Genomic DNA, 16,182 nt, shown 5'->3' with positions numbered 1-16,182 from the left:
TCCCTCTCCTCCTCGTCCTCCCCTTCCTCCCCTTCCTCCCCCTCTTCCCCCTCTTTCTTCTTTCGTCTTCCACCCCATTTTGCTGTTGAAACTATTCTCAAATTTGGTTTTTGGCTGCTTTGTTTCTCTTACCTTCCGTATTCTAGATTTTAAGCCAGCTGGTTACTTCATTGTTTATTTTGCTTGTGATAGCAGGAAGAACCTCATAATAACAAAGCTATAGATTTTCTTTGGTCTTTATCTCTGAGCCTCTCTGATGGGAAAAAGGCAGAATTTTTATGGAAAATATTCTTCACTTTGCTTTAAAAAAAATCTTTCTCAATTCCAAGTTTACTTGATTTTTTATTTTGACTGCTTCCAGCTGGACTGAGAACCCTTTTTCATGTTGCTATATTCCTTCTCAGACTTAACTGGTAATTTTTGTCTTAATGTTCTCTTTCTAACATTTATGATATTTTAATATAGTATCAAGGAAATCTTGTACTTGAATTTTCTTTAGCAGTTCTCTTTTATTCATTTTTTTGGCCTAGAACCATTAAGATGGTTCTGAAAATCTCAGGAAAATTATTTTAAAGCAATAAGTATAGAATCTTGGAAATTGAAATGAGCCTGGCATGTTAAAGCTAGGCTGGTTTATGTGACAGAAAGGCCTCAGGTCATCAAATGTTGGATCATGATAGAGATTCCCAGTTTCTTTGTGTTCCCCAACAGGAAAATGATATATTTTGCATAGTCTAATCCTCCTGCCTTCCCCAAGCCCCTCTACCTCTCCCATAGGCCATTTCACTATTTGTACACCAGAGCTGCACCAAGAAAGTTGGATGGTTAATGTGTTTGAGAGATACTAATCTATATCATTCATTGTATTTGGATAAAGGTTTCTCTTTGGGGACTTAATAGAAATTGGTTTTTATTTCACTTGAGCCAGGGGTTATGTAGGAACATCTATCTAGCCAAGAGTAAAAAATGACCAAATGGCAAATGATCTCATTTTCTGTTTTGAAATGGACAGTCAGGAAAATAGGTCCAAATTGCTTGATTGAGAGTCAAAATTTACTCATTTCTTAACACTGATTGGACTACTCAAATGATGGAATAGAATAATTATATATCAATAAATTTATCTTGACACAGGGGAGGGGAGATGAACCTCTAAACCAAAGGAAGAATGCTGATTTTAAAGCCAGATTTTAGTTAGCCCGACTAACTCTCTTCCTTATTTCCAATTTCTTTGTGCCAAGGAATTTCTTCTTGTAACCATGGAAGACTACAGTGGGAACATCAGGTCTCTTACATGTCATTTCATTTGCATGGGACACTGCTTAAAGCCTAAATAGATGTTCATCACATACCTGAACATTTGAGTAGAAAATTGACTTAGGAAAGAATAGTGAGGTGATTTCCTTGCATCTATGCCTTTCTCAGCTGTCAAAGCCTTGCCTCTACCCTTGTGCATGTGCGTGGTGGCTACTCACCTGTCAAGGCTCAGCCTGAATCCCCCTTCTCCTCAGTCCCCCTTTTCCTGGCACCCAGTGGAAATAACCATACTCTACTCTCAGCCTTTTAGCTCATTTTACATCTGTTACCGTGGTTATTGCATCCTGCATTGTATTTTAGTTCTTTAGTTGTCTGTTGCTTCCAAAAAAATCTATAAAGTTCCTGCAGTAGGGAGGGTGACCAGTTGTCCCAACTGGCTTGGGACTGAGAAGTTTTCTAGGATACAGGATTTTTATTGCTAAAATCTGGAAAATTTCAGGAAAACCTGGATGATTGGTTTCACTACAAAGACCATACATGGTCATCCTTTGTAACTTTTCCTCCAGTTAGGATAATTCATTGCACGCAAAGGTGCCCAGTAAGTGTTTGTTATTGAATCCATGATTCCCTAGACCACGAAATTATGAGGTATAAAGATAGGTATCCTTAACTGCAAGAAACACAGGTATCCCCCTCTGTTTCTCTTACCTACTCTGGCAAGATTTCCAACCTTCTCTGGCCCTCTCAGTCTTTCTAGGTATTCTCAGTGATAACTCACACATGTGCAGATGTTAAATTCAACCTCCACTGGCTGCACAAGCATCAGTTGTATGAAGCACACCTATGCTTCTGACAACAGCCAGAGGGGCTATCACTCCGTAATAGCATGGAGCTGCTGCTGCTACCATACCCACCACGATCTCTATCACAGTAACACCATTACATTCCCCAAAAGTCCTGGCTTGAGCTCCCAGTACCCTCAAATTTTGTTTGCTGTGAAGAAAGCCTTCCCATGGTTTTTGTAGCTCTGTCTCTCTAGGACTCACAGGTGAGTCCACAAGAGCTGGCTGGAGAACAGGACCCACCCCAGAGGTGTGCATCACTTTGACAAGCACACTGCCCCTCTGACAAGTCAGTTGTTTTTACTGAGCCTGTTTCTCCCTCAAGACACTGATTGAGAACCAAGGTGATTTTGTACACCCACCTCCCCCTGCTCTGGGACATCTGGCAAGGTCTGGAGACCTGTTTGGTTGTCAAATATGGGATAGGTGGGTGCTCCTGGCATCCAGTTGCTGGAGGACAGGGATGCTGCCACACATCCTACGGTGCACATCATGGCGCATCCCACAATAAAGCATTAGCGGGTCTAAACTGTTAGCAGTGCAGAGGTTGAAAAAGCCTCCCTTAGGATGAGTTATCACCCTAAGGGTACAACCCCTCCTCAAATCAGACCTCAGATCAGCCCGTCACCAGTCCATCAGATCTGCCCATTCTATCTGGCTGGTTCCCATCAGAAACTCAGGTTGAACAGTCCTTCCCCACAGCCCATTTACATTTGGAGTTTTCTTGTGGCTTTTCCCTTCCACCTGGCCATACCAGCCCCCCAGCTTTGTAGTGGGGTCCTAGACAGTGAGTCCAAAGCTGTCAGACTTAACAGGCGCATCCCTCATGCAGTCCAGGTGACCTGGGGAGATGACTGCCAGGCAGGTGCTTAGGAAACCTGGCTTTCATGCCTGGCTGCCTCCATAGCTCGGTCAGGTCACTGGAACTCCTTCCCTCACCTGTACGCTAAGACTGCGAACAATGGCCACGTACCTCCCTCCACAGGGCAGGCATGCAGATCAATAATAGAACTCAAAGACCATGAAGGGCTTTTGGCCTCTTGGGAAACAGAAATATAGGTGTCTAAGTGACTGTGACACATGTTTTGTGATAGGAAATATATCTTAATTAGCTTCTGTACTCTCCGTACCCTCTTGTTACAATATCTAGGGGAAGAACTGGTTTATGGGTTTATTTTTTTGTTTTAAGAAAAAACATCCTAAGAAGAGTTTTTGTGGAATAGAAACAGAATATTAAGGCCAAGCATGGCACCTCACACCTTTAATTCCAGCACTTTGGGAGGCCAAGGCGAGTGGATCACCCGAGGTCAGGAGTTCGAGACCAGCCTGGCCAACATGGTGAAACCCTGTCTCCACTGAAAATACAAAAATTAGCTGGGCATAGTGGCGCACACTTGTGGTCCTAGGTACTCCGGAGGTTCAGGTGGGAGGATCACTTGAACCTGGGAGGTTAAGGTTGTGGTGAGCCAAGATAGCACCAGTGCCTGGGTGACAGAGTGGGACCCTGTCTCAGTCAATCAATCAAAGAATTTTCAGGCTTCCAGGTTCAGGCAGAAGAATGACCCAGTGGGAATGGGGAGCTCATGCACAGAGATCGTGGGAAAATGATGAGCTCCCCAGAGGGATCCTAGGAGGTTGGAGTTTCCTGAGATTCGTGGCAAAGGCTCCATAGACAGTGTTACCAAGGTGTTTATAGAGAAGTGATATCAGAGGCATGTAAGTCTGCCCGAGGGAGCCAGGCACCATGTGTCTGGGTATGAATAACAGTGCAAACCCAGGAGTTTGAATACACAATGAATACAATTCTCCTCCATTCTCATGCATTTTATTTATTTATTTAGTTAGTTAGTTAGTTAGTTAGTTAGTTACTGTTTTTGAGATGGAGTCTTACTCTGTTGCCCAGGCCAGAGTGCACCGGCACCATCTCAGCTCACTACAACATCTGGCTCTCAGGTTTGAGTGATTCTCCTGCCTCAACCTCCCAAGTAGTTGGTATTACAGGCCTGCACCACCATGCCTGACTGATTTTTGTATTTTTAGTAGATAGACGGTTTCTCCATGTTCACCAGGGTGGTCTTTAACTCCTGACCTCAAGTGATCCTCCTGCCTCGGCCTCTCAAAGTGCTGGGATTACAGGCGTGAGCCACCACGCCCGGCCTACTTTACTTTTTAAACTTTTGCCTCCAAAGTGCTGGGATTACAGGCATGAGCCACCATGCCTGGCCTACTTTACTTTTTAAACTTTTGCCTCCAAACCAAAAACATATGGACATAGTCACTCACGTACACGCTCTTTCTCACACACACCTTTCCAGTGGATGGAGTCTACTGAGAATTGTTTAGAGCGAAACAAAGATCGTTCAGCCAGCCAGCCATGGTTTTTCACAGTACGAGACTCATATTCTTCTAAAGCACTTGTTTGTTATATTACAGAGAGTGTTCGTTTTACACAGTACATAGAGAACTCAAGAGCAGACATGTCTTACTCATTTCTTAAGACCCACTGGTAGAGTATCTGGCCCATGATGTGTTGTCACCAAGTGTTTGTTGAATGAATGAAGGAAAAGAGTACATGAATGAATGGAACGCAACCTTGGAGGTAGACCTCACAACAAATTCTACTTTGCCTTTTTTTTTTTTTTTTGAGACGGAGTCTCACTGTGTCACCCAGGCTGGAGTGCAGTGGCGCAATCTTGGTTCACTGCAAGCTCCGCCTCCTGGGTTCACGCCATTCTCCTGCCTCAGCCTCCCAAGTAGCTGGGACGCACCCGGCACCACGCCCGGCTAATTTTTTTGTATTTTTAGTAGAGATGGGGTTTCACCGTGTTAGCCAGGATGGTCTCGATCTCCTGACCTCGTGATACGCCCGCCTCAGCCTCCCAAAGTGCGGGATTACAGGCATCAGCCACCGTGCCCCGCCTACTTTGCCTTTTTTAAGGCACCTCACCTAGTCGCAGAGAGTAAAGATCCAATGCATCTGTCTTACTGCTTAAAAACAGGAAGTGCTTTGAATGGATTTAAAAATACCAGAGAGGAAGACAGCAAAGATGTTATTAGAAAAATGAGAATGCTTATTCTTCATACTTAGCGGGTGACCCTCTCCGGATTCTAGGTTGGAATTTTCCCACTGCATGCACAAATTTCAAGCAGTTTTTCTGGCACTTGGCCTTGTATGTGCCTTTATTCTACCCTGGCGGAGGAAGTTAAGGTACTGTCTAGGAAGTTTGTGAAAGGAATATTTTATATAAAGAAGATTTCATTGTTGGTTGGTGATGACTGAGTCTGCGGGGACTGTGGCTAAGTGGGAGCTCCTGGTTTTGAAACATGTCGTTACATCCTAGGTCTCTGTTCTCTATCCTTTGTCTGCTTTTAAACCTCTGCCATTGCTCTGGGTTGCTGAGGTAACTCTTTCTTCCACTAGAAAGAGGCAGAATTCTCAGAACCAAGCCGGTGACCACAGTGAGCCCTGCATGTGTCTTGCCTGGGTCAGTATCATCTTCCCTATCTCTTCCATGTGGAATTCTCATCTTTCTTACCTCTCCCTTTTGGTCTTTTTCCTTACGGAATGGCCAGTCAGAAAGGTCCTGGATTCCCATCTCTGCTCTTCTTGAAGTTTACCTAGTTTCCTTCAAGACCCTTTTGTACTTTACGAAAAGGTATTTGTTTGTGCCGTGCCTGTCAATGTGAAAACAGGCACCAGACATGCATGTGTTTTGTTTTCCAGGGAGATGTGCATTGAGCAGGATGGGAGAGTCCATCTCACTGTTGTTTACTTTGGGAAAGAAGAAATAAATGAAGTCAAAGGAATACTTGAAAACACTTCCAAGTGAGTACAACACGGGGCCGTCATAAGGAGTCCTGGTAACTGAGCTCAGGAGCACACATCCAAGGCTGAAACTTCTGCTTAGTTTTATTTTCCTTTACACTGTGGGTGACCTGGGATGGATGGATTGCTGGCTGTGTGCAGGGAAAAGTCTGCACTCCTCTTCCCCAGGAGACTACCCTGTCTGACACTGGTTTTCAGTGTGCATGGGTGATGACTTTGTCGTTGGAGATAAACTGCACACATCAAGGGTGAGGAGAGTGTGGGCTTCTTTGAGCTTCCACATAACTGGATGTTGTCACTTTTAGCACCATAGGTGCGGGGACTTCTTTATGTTGCAGAGTAGGAATTAGGGAGAGCACAGCTGTTCAGTGAACTCCGTCTCAGCCATAGCTTCAGAGGCTAAGAGTGAAGTCTATGCTCAGATCTCATCCACTTAGCAAACAGTCTCACCCTTGGGGCTTTCATTCGTTAAGTATTTTGAGACATTCAGGGGAAACCAGAAATGGCGGCCAAGGCAGGATCCTTGATCAAACTTATTCAGTCAAATACAAATTATTTAACCGAAAGCTTGAGACCTTCAGTTGTACATTTATACCTAGTTGATCAGTTGCATGGGGAATAAATGTATTCAAAAGCAGCAGAGATGGATTTTTTCCCCCTATAAAAATAAATGAATAAGTAATCCCCATGGCATCTTCTGCCAGTAAGGAAGCCGGAATGGCACTGCACACTGGCCTGTAGTTTGCCCTGGAGGTTTGCAGGGGGGTGATTTGAGTAATCAGCGTGGGTGGTGTCTAAGCCAGTGAAGCTTTGAGTATGGCCAGTGGTACTCAGGGGCAGAAATAGTCTGAGTAGATCCATATAATGGAGATATAAACAGTACCCTCTGTTTTGAGTTTCTGATAAATAGTAATAGGATGATAGTTGAAGGATAAGATTCTAAGACTGAGTGTACTTTTTATGCTTTGTTGCTAGTTTTGTATGAATGGGCCCAAGATCTGAATGCTAGTTATAATTGTTCAAGCATTCTTAAGCAGGAGATCAGCAAACTACAGCTCACTGGCCAAATTGCGTCTTGCATCCGTCTTTGTAAGTAAAGTTTTATTGGAATGCAGGCATGCCCATTTGTTTACATATTATTTGTGTCTGCCTTTGTCTACAGCTGTGCAGCTGAGTAGTCACCACAAAGGCTGTGCGACTCGCAAAGCCTAAACTGTTCAGTGTCTGCCTCTTTACAGACAAATTGTGTCCATCTCTGCTCTAAAGCGATAGTGAGTTGAGAGTTTAAAACCAGCAACAACTTAAAGCTATGCCTGTGTCTAAGATCAAATAGAATAAAATAATTGAATATCCTAAATGCAAGTGAAATAGAAATTCCTTGACTCCAGTGCATTACAATGTTCTCACCTCTGCTTAGAAACGAAGAACGTGAATGATGTAAATTCATGTCCCCTGCCCTGTGGGTAGGTTTTAACATCTCTGTCAGTGTAAGCCCTAGACATAGGTTCTTTAAAGTTTCCCAGATGATTCTAATGTGAAGCCACAGTTGAGAACAATTGTACCAGAAGGTGATAGTCCGCCTGGGGGCTGCTCCCTCAACTGCAGCCAGCTGGCTGCCCCACCCCGAGAGGTTTTAAGCAGCTCCCCAGGTGACTCTGAAGTGCAGCTAGGCTTGACAGCCTCCTTCCTACTGGGTATAGCAGATTTCCAGCACATCAAAGAGTGACCAGACGTTTGCTGAGGGTTACAGGTAACCAAATTTACATGAGTCCCATGGGTAAGTAGAAGGACAGTTTAGACCGCTTGTAGTGATTGGAATACTTAAGGTCATACTTTCATCGATACATTCTTCTCCATATCAAATTACCTGGCAAGCTGAATTTGCAACCAGAAGGTAGCTTGGCGAGCAAAGAATGCATAGAATCTGAGTAAGAAAAGTAAAATCATTCGAGTGGTAGAGATGGTTTGCCTCCAACTTTGGCAAACATCTAGTCATCAATCTATCCAGCTCGCTTCATGCTAGAGACCAGGTTGGTTGGTGTTTAAAGTAACGCTACGTAAACTTTGGCAAAATTAACCTGAACTTCTTAAGTTGTGTATGTATATGTCTATACCTGGTATATGTATATAGTTGTATATGTATATACCTATACCTATACCTAGTTGACTAGTTGCATAGGGAATAAAATAAATAATTTTTCGGTGTTGATATCCTCATTCTATTAACCAGTGATATCTGTAGTGTTGATGTCACTGATGCTTTGGGCCGTGTCTTGCCTTCTCTTAGGGTGTTGCTGGTCAGGCCACCTCTCCTAGGAATGCCCAGGCCTCTGCAGCCAGCCTGAGTTGACTTCACTCTACCATACCACACTCCACCTTCCAGATCAATCTTCCTACCTCCCCCACTGCCTTAGCCTTGTCCCCAGACGGGCTGTTGCTTTTAATCCTGTCTTTACGACTTACTGCTCCCCAGCCAAACTGGGAGCAGAATTTGATGTTTGTCTTCACTCCCATTATTCTCCTCTTTTGGGGGTTCCTTCCACCCTCCTTTTTGTTAACTCATACCTCAACCCCCATCACTCCCCACCTAAGTTCCCACCTCTGGAGCTCTTTCTGACTCCCAGTCCTTTACGCTCTGAATTCCAACTGTACTCACTTTCTACACCTCTTATATCTGGCACTTGGTGCGTGATTTGATGATTTACATTTCTTCCTGTTGTCCTAATTTTGCAACTAGATTATAAGCTGCTCAATAAGTAGTACTATATCTTGTGACTCCTTAATTCCAGCACTTAGCACGACACCATGCAGAGAAAATGTTCAAGGTTTGTTCATCAAGAGAAAAATAATGCCAGGTATATAGTAAATTTGTGCACATAGTAATATATTTTGTTTCTTTTTGAGACAAGGTCTCGCTCTGTCACCCAGACTAGAGTGCAGTGGTGTGATCATACCTTATTGCAGCCTCCAACTCCTGAGCTCATGTGGTCTTCCCAACTTAGCCTCTTTAGTAACTGGGACCACAAGCATGTGCCACCATGCCTGGCTTATTTTTATATATATTTTTTGTAGAGACAGTGTCTCCCTATGTTGCCCAGGCTGGTCTCAAACCCCTGACCTTGAGCAATCAATCCTCTTGTCTCATCCTCCCAAAACTCTGGGATTACAGGTGTGATCCTCTACACCCAGCGTCCCACAGTAATCTATATATAAGCTTATACATGAAACTTTATTTAAACATTTTAAAATTATTTTTAAGGTAATAAAACTTTTGTTCAGAGGTGTCTTATTTCTGAATAATATAACTTGCATAAATTATAGTATTTAATATTCATTACCTGATGAGATAGACACTGTTGTGGGCCCTACTTCATAGATGAAGAAACTGAGGCTTAATGAGGATGTTACTCAGGCTGTGGTCTCTGCCATATGGGAGAGCCAGAATCAGAGCCTCGTGTTAAGTTCCACACTCATAGTGTTAGCATACCACCACATTTTCACTCTAATATGCTTGCTCCTAAAACCCATAGTTGTTAGTTGAAAGTAGTAAGATTTACAGTCATACTCAGTGAAATTTATGTTATTTGGAAATCAGTATTGTGATTAAGCTGTTGTAAATCCAGTTAAATGCATGGACTTTAATATCTTTTTTAAAATCTTGTTTAGTGACCAGTATGCAATATTTTACACTCTCTCTCCCTAGGTTTATTCTTACTCAATTGAGCTTTGCATTGCAGTTGATTGCTATAGATCAGTGTTCTGCAAACTCCAGTTTGTGATTTATTAGAGGGTTGTGAAATCGATTTTGTGGCTTATGTCCAGTTTTTTAAAAGTGAAGTAGAATAGGATAGAAAATATCAGAGTGAATCACAAGTAGTAAGGATAGATATTCTTTCATGAAAGTTTAATTTCAGTGTGTGTGCGTGTGTGTGTGTGCTGCATCAGGATGTGTAATATATTCCTTCGTAAGGATCGTGGTCAAAATGTTTAAAAGCTACTACCATAGACAGAAGTACAAATCGGTTCTCGATATCTGATTCTTACTCTATAGATTTTTCCAAGTTTCAGTTAATCTCAGATTAGCTCAGTGGTTCTTCAGTATAAACATACCTTGGAATAACCTGTGGTGCTTTTCAAAATGCAGATTCCTTTAACCCAGGCTCAGCAATCCTGAATCAATGGGCCTGAGATGAAGCCTGGGAACCATCACTGAACTAGTTCCACATATGAAGCTGATGTGGGTGGTTAATGGACCTTACTGTAAGAAATACTGCTTTAGGTGCTTGCTTGGAGCTATGTAATAGGAAATTTTTTGTTGTTGTTGTTTTGGTTTTTTGAGACGGAGTCTCACTCTTTTGCCAGGCTGGATTGCAGTGGGACAATCTCATCTTACTGCAACCTCCGCCACTTGGGTTTAAGCAATTCTCCTACCTCAGCCTCCCAAGTAGCTGGGACTATAGGTGCGTGCAACCACACCCAGCTAGTTTTTGTACTTTTAATAGAGATGGGGTTTCACCTTGTTGGCCAGGATGGTCCCGATCTCTTGACCTCGTGATCCACCTGCCTTGGCCTCCCAAAGTCCTGGGATTACAGGTGTGAGCCACCGTGCCCGGCCGAAAAAATTTTTTTAATGTAACTGGTAGATGAATTGACATTTACTACATCGTAAGTTGACATTTACTACATTGCAAGTTCATCTTTGCCCAGTCACAAGGACATGAAAGCATCCTTCAGAGGAATCATCTCTGAGATTGAGATGCTAGAAATGAGGCACCGCCCTGCCAAAGAGTGTATGTGATGCTAGGAGAGGGTTGTTGTCATTATCAGGGACCTACCTTGCCAGTGGTTGTGTCAGCATTTCACACCTCTTTGAAATGATTTGACAGATACCTCCAGGAAGATTTTATCTGGGGGAAATGGTTTATTCCAGGATTTTTGTTTGTTCATTTTCAGAAATCTGAGAAGCATTGTTGATTTGCTTTTATTTTTTTTCTTAAACAAGGATTTTTAGATAACCATCTCATTTCCTAGAATGAAATAAGCTGCACAGTAGATCCCTCCCAAGCAGATAATTAGCCTCAGACCCTGGGAAACAGGGGCAGGGAGTTGTACCTGGCAGATGACGGCAGTATCTCGGGCCTCTGACCATCTCACCTGGCGTTCGCCAGAGGCTGAGCTAAGCATGATTCTGCTTGGTGTGCCAGCTCTTTATGGAGATGTGCCTGCATTCTGAATTGTTTACTGGGGATTTGAATACGCCGTATAAATTATGTTGTTGTAAAAATGTTAATTTCCTGAGTATGATTATTATATTTTTCTGATGAACCAGAAAAGTATCTTGCTTCTTGGGAGATACATGTCTTCAAAGGTGAAGTTGCCTTGATGTCTGAAACTAACTCTTAAATGCTTCAGAGAGAGAAAAAAAGCAAATATGGCAAAATGTTAACACTTAGTGAATCTAGCCAAGGGTGTGTGGGCACTTATTATACTATTCTCATGGCTTTTCTGAAGGTTTAGAATTTCTGCAGATAAAAATGTGGAGAAGATATATTGTGAAAAACAATGAAATGATATTAGTACATGCAGTGGAATAGAATGCACTGTTTAAAAGAAGAGTCAGAGCAGTGAAAATGGAGTAAAGACCTGTGCAAATACTCCTCTCCACAGAAGCAGTAAGAAAATTGGAAAAAAAATAGAATCACTTTTCTCAGAACTCTAGAAATTAACCAAAGTTTCCAACAATCTGGAGAGCATTTATCCAAGAAACATGGATGAATTTTGGTGTGAAAGGGAGCTTTGTGGAGGTTCAACTTGCCCTATTCCCATCCCCAACTCCAGCTCTCTGGTAACCTGGAAATCCAACAACCCACAAGCACAGTGATCACCACAGCCTGGCAGCCAGTGGTGGAACAAAATGGGGTTAGAGATCCTTTAAAGCAGGGCTGTCCAATGTTTTGACTTCTCGGGCCACATTGAAGGAATTGTGTTGGGCCACACGTAAAATACATTAAAACTAATGATACCTGAGGAGCTAAAAATAAAATATCATAATGTTTGAGGAAAGTTTATGAAGTTGTGTTGGGCTGCATTCAAAGCCGTCCTGGGCCACGTGGGTTGGACAAGCTTGCTTTAAAGCATCACAACTGGAGAGTTGTCACTGTTTGAACTGTCTGGAGGTTCCTTGGAAGACACCACTCACAAGATTGTCTTTTTGTGACCTGACTCAGAGCTCTTCCAATGCAGAAAGTATTTTCTTTGGGGAGAGCATTTGTCTAAAACAATTATAGGAAGTGTTTAACTTTGTGGCTGCCTGAGACAGTGGTTAAGAGTTGGGGCAAATAATAGACTAATCAAAAAGCTTAAAAGGAAAGTCTGGGAGATTAGATATTCATAGGGCCTTTGGAAAGCTCCAGCACATTCCCGAAAACCTAAGGACCATGTACATCTCTAGGGCTATGCTCCTACTTAAAACCCAGGTATGTCCTAAGCTTCCACTTGTGGCTGACCTTCAGTCTCTGTGGAAGCAAGAAGTAAAGGATAAATAAGTCATTGACTGCCGGCTGACTGTTGAAGGTATATCCCAATAAGCAAACAGAATACCTCAGCAAAATCAGAAAGACTTACTGGTTCCAGCCATTTAAGGAAATTGTTGTCCACTCATTAGCTGACCATTAAGTGGTCACACAACAGAGAACTGAGACTTTACAGAATTCGTTCAAAAAAGTCACTAAACAAACAACAACAAACCTGGGGGAAGGAGGAGATTCTAATTTCTAGGCTTGCCATAATACATTTTTTTAAATGTTCAATTGTTAGCAAAAATTATGAGGCATGTGAAGAAACTAAGGCTCATCCACAAGAAGTAAAAAATCGGTCTTTAGAACTTGTCCTTGTGGAAGCTCAGATGTTTGACTTAATAGACAAAAATTTTTAATCAGTTGTATTAAGTATGTTCACAAAAGTAAAATAAATCACATTTAAAGAACCAAAGTATATGAAAAACATGTTATACTAAGTAGAGAATATCAACAAGGAAGTAGAAACTATTTAAAAGAACCAAATAGAAATCCTAGTGTTGAAAAGTACAATAACAAAAATGAAAAATTAATAAGGAAGAGGAGGCTTAACAGCAGGTTTGAAGAAGCAAAAGAAATAATTGACGAACTTCAAGATAAGCCAACTGCAATGACTCAGTCTCCAAAGAAACAGAAAAAAGAATGAAGAAAATGAACAAACCTGAGATTCATGGGATACTATCAAGCATACAAACATATGAATAATGGGAGTCAAGAAGGGGATAGAGAAGGGGGCATAAAAATATTTGAAGAAATAATGGCCAAAAATTTCTCAAATTTGATGGAAAACATTAATCTACATATTTAATAATCAACTCCAAATAGAATAAATTCAAATAAATCCACATTAAACTTTTAATCACATTTTTGAAATTCAAAGACAGAGAAAGAGAAGCAACTCATCTAATACGATGGATCCTTGATAAGATTAGTAGCTGAATTCTCATTAGAAACAATGGAGGCCAGAAAGTGGGATGACATATTCAACATGAGAAAAAGACTTCAACTAATAATTCTATTATCAGCAAAACCATTCCATACAAATGAAGGCAAAATTAGGACATTCCCACATAAACAAATGAAGAGACTTAATCACTAATAAACATGCCCTGTATGACATACTAAAAGGAGTCCTTGGGGCAGACATGAAAGGGCACTAGACAAATCCACTTGAAGACATAAAGATTGCCATTGAAGTAACTATATAGGCAAATATAAAAGACAGTATAAATGTATTTTTGTTTGTGACTCTTTTTTTGTGCTGATTTAAAAGACAGCTGCATACAAAAAAATTATAAATCTGTGTTGATGGGCACACAGTGCACAAAGATGTAGTATTAATACAATAACAGCACAAGAATGGAGAGGGAACAGAGGAATAGAAAATCTGACTGGACTTGTAACAAGCAAATGGATTGATTTAATTTAAAAAAAAAAAAGAACTCTCCACAGAGAAAAGCCCTGGCTTCACTGCTGATTTCTACCAAGTGTCTAAAGAATTAGCACTAGTGTGTCAAAAACTCTTTCAAAAAAATTAGAAGAGGAGAGAATACTTTCCAATGTATTTTTTGAGGCCAGCATTACCCTTATAACCTAACTAGACAAAGACAGAACAAGGAAAGAAAACTATAGACCAGTATCCCTATGAATATAAATGCAAAACCCTCAACGAAACACTAGCAAACTGAATCCAACCACATGTAAAAAAATTATATGCTATTACTGTGATTTTTTTCTCAAGAATGCAAGGTTGGCTCAATATACAAAAATCAATGAAATATGCCATATTAATAGACTCAAGGGCAAAAATCACATGACCATCTCAATATGCATAGGAAAAGCATTTGTTAAAAATCTAACATCCTTTTATGATAAAAATCCTCAAACTAGGACTAGAAGAGAAACTTTAACCTGATAAAGGACACATACAAAAAAAACCATCTATGAAAAACATCATACTTAATGGTGAAATACTGAATGTTCTCCCCATAAGATCAAGAACAAGACAAAGGTGTCTGCTTTCACTACTATTCAATATTGTACTGGGTGTTCTAGCCAGGACAGTTGGATAAGAAAAAGAAATAACAGTCATCTACATTGGAAAGGAAAAAGTAAATGCTATTCACAGATGATATAATCTTCTATATAGAAAATTACAAGGCATCCACAAAACTATTAGAGCTAATAACAAATTCAGTAAAGTTGTGAGGTACAATATCAATATGCAAAGGTTAATTTTATGTCTACACATGAGTGATAAGCAATCTGAAAATGAAATTAAGAAAACAATTTTCATAGTAATATAAAAAAGGTTTAAAAACATAGACATGAACGTAACAAAAAAGTGCAAGAATTTTACGCTGAAAACTACAACACAACTTTGAAAGGAATTAAAGAAGGCCTAAATAAATGGAAAGACATCTCATGTTCATTAATATTCTTCAGATGACAGTACTCATTCAATTGATCTGTAGTTTCAGTACAATCCCTATTAAAATCCAAGATGACTTTCTTTGTAGAAATGGACAAGCTGATTCTAAACCTCACATGGAAATGCAAGGGCCCTAGATAACCAGAACAATCTTAAGAGAACAAAATTGGAGGACTCATACTCTCAATTTCAAAACTTACTATAAAATTACAGTATTAAAACTTTGCTACTGATATAAAAATATACATATAGATCAATGGATGGAAAGCAGAGTTCAGAAATAAACCTATACATTTATGGTCATTTGATTTTTAACAAGGGTGCCAGACCATCATATGGGGGAAAGAATCATCTTTTTAAGAATGGTTTTGGGATGACTGGATATTTATGTGCAGAGAATGAAAGTTGCTTTCTGTAGTTCATAGGTATACATCCACCATATATACAAAACTTGAGGTCAAAATGGATCAAAGATTTAAATAATTATCAAAGTTCTAGGAGAAAACATAGGTGTAAGTCTTCATGACCTTGAATTAGGCAGTGGTTTCTTAGATGTGACTTTTAAACCCTAGCAACTAGAGAATAAGCAGATAAATTGAACTTTATCAAAATTAAAAACTTTTATGCTACCATAAAAGTGAAAAGACAGCTTATATAATGGGATAAAATATTTACAAATTGTAATCTCATAAGGGTGTATATTCAATAACTAGAGAGAGAATTTAACAGTAAAAAGACAAATAACCCAATTTAAAAATGAACAAAAGACTTGGATGTACGTTTCTCCAAAGATGATACACAAGTGGCCAATAAGCATAGGACAAGATGGTCAACATCATTAGTCACTAGAAAAACGCAAATCAAACCTACAATGCAAACCACACCCACCAGGATGGCTGTAATCCACAAGTCAATCACAAGTGTCTCTGAGGAGGCAGAGAAGTTGGAACTCTTGTCTATTGCTTTTGCAAATGAAAAATGGGATAGCCACTGTGGGAAACAATGTGGCAGTTCCTTACATGGTTAAACATAGTATTATTATCTGACCCAGCAGTTCTGGTCCCAGCTATATACCCAAAAGAACAGAAAATAAGTATTGAAACAAATAACTGTACTTGAATGTTCCTAGCTGCATTATTCACAATATCCAAAAGGTAGAAACAACTCAAATATCCACCAGCTGATGAATGAAAAGCAAAATATGACATAGTCATACAATGGAATATTATTCAGGCATAAAGAGAGTGAAGT

At 40.4% G+C, this 16,182-nt stretch overlaps 1 protein-coding gene across 1 annotated transcript in view; it reads left to right on the top strand.

Annotated features, from left to right (window-relative positions):
- The window catches only part of CSGALNACT1 (chondroitin sulfate N-acetylgalactosaminyltransferase 1), a 296,216-nt gene that overhangs the window by 253,197 nt on the left and 26,837 nt on the right, over positions 1-16,182 (top strand). Inside the window, exon 6 of the mRNA XM_011979620.1 lies at positions 5,824-5,925. Within this exon, the coding sequence (XP_011835010.1) occupies positions 5,824-5,925 (102 nt within the window). The remainder of the gene's footprint in view (positions 1-5,823; positions 5,926-16,182) is intronic.

This window comes from Mandrillus leucophaeus, unplaced genomic scaffold, assembly GCF_000951045.1.
Source record: "Mandrillus leucophaeus isolate KB7577 unplaced genomic scaffold, Mleu.le_1.0 Scaffold204, whole genome shotgun sequence".
Taxonomy (NCBI): domain Eukaryota; kingdom Metazoa; phylum Chordata; class Mammalia; order Primates; family Cercopithecidae; genus Mandrillus; species Mandrillus leucophaeus.
This window is presented reverse-complemented; position numbering and strand designations above follow the sequence as displayed.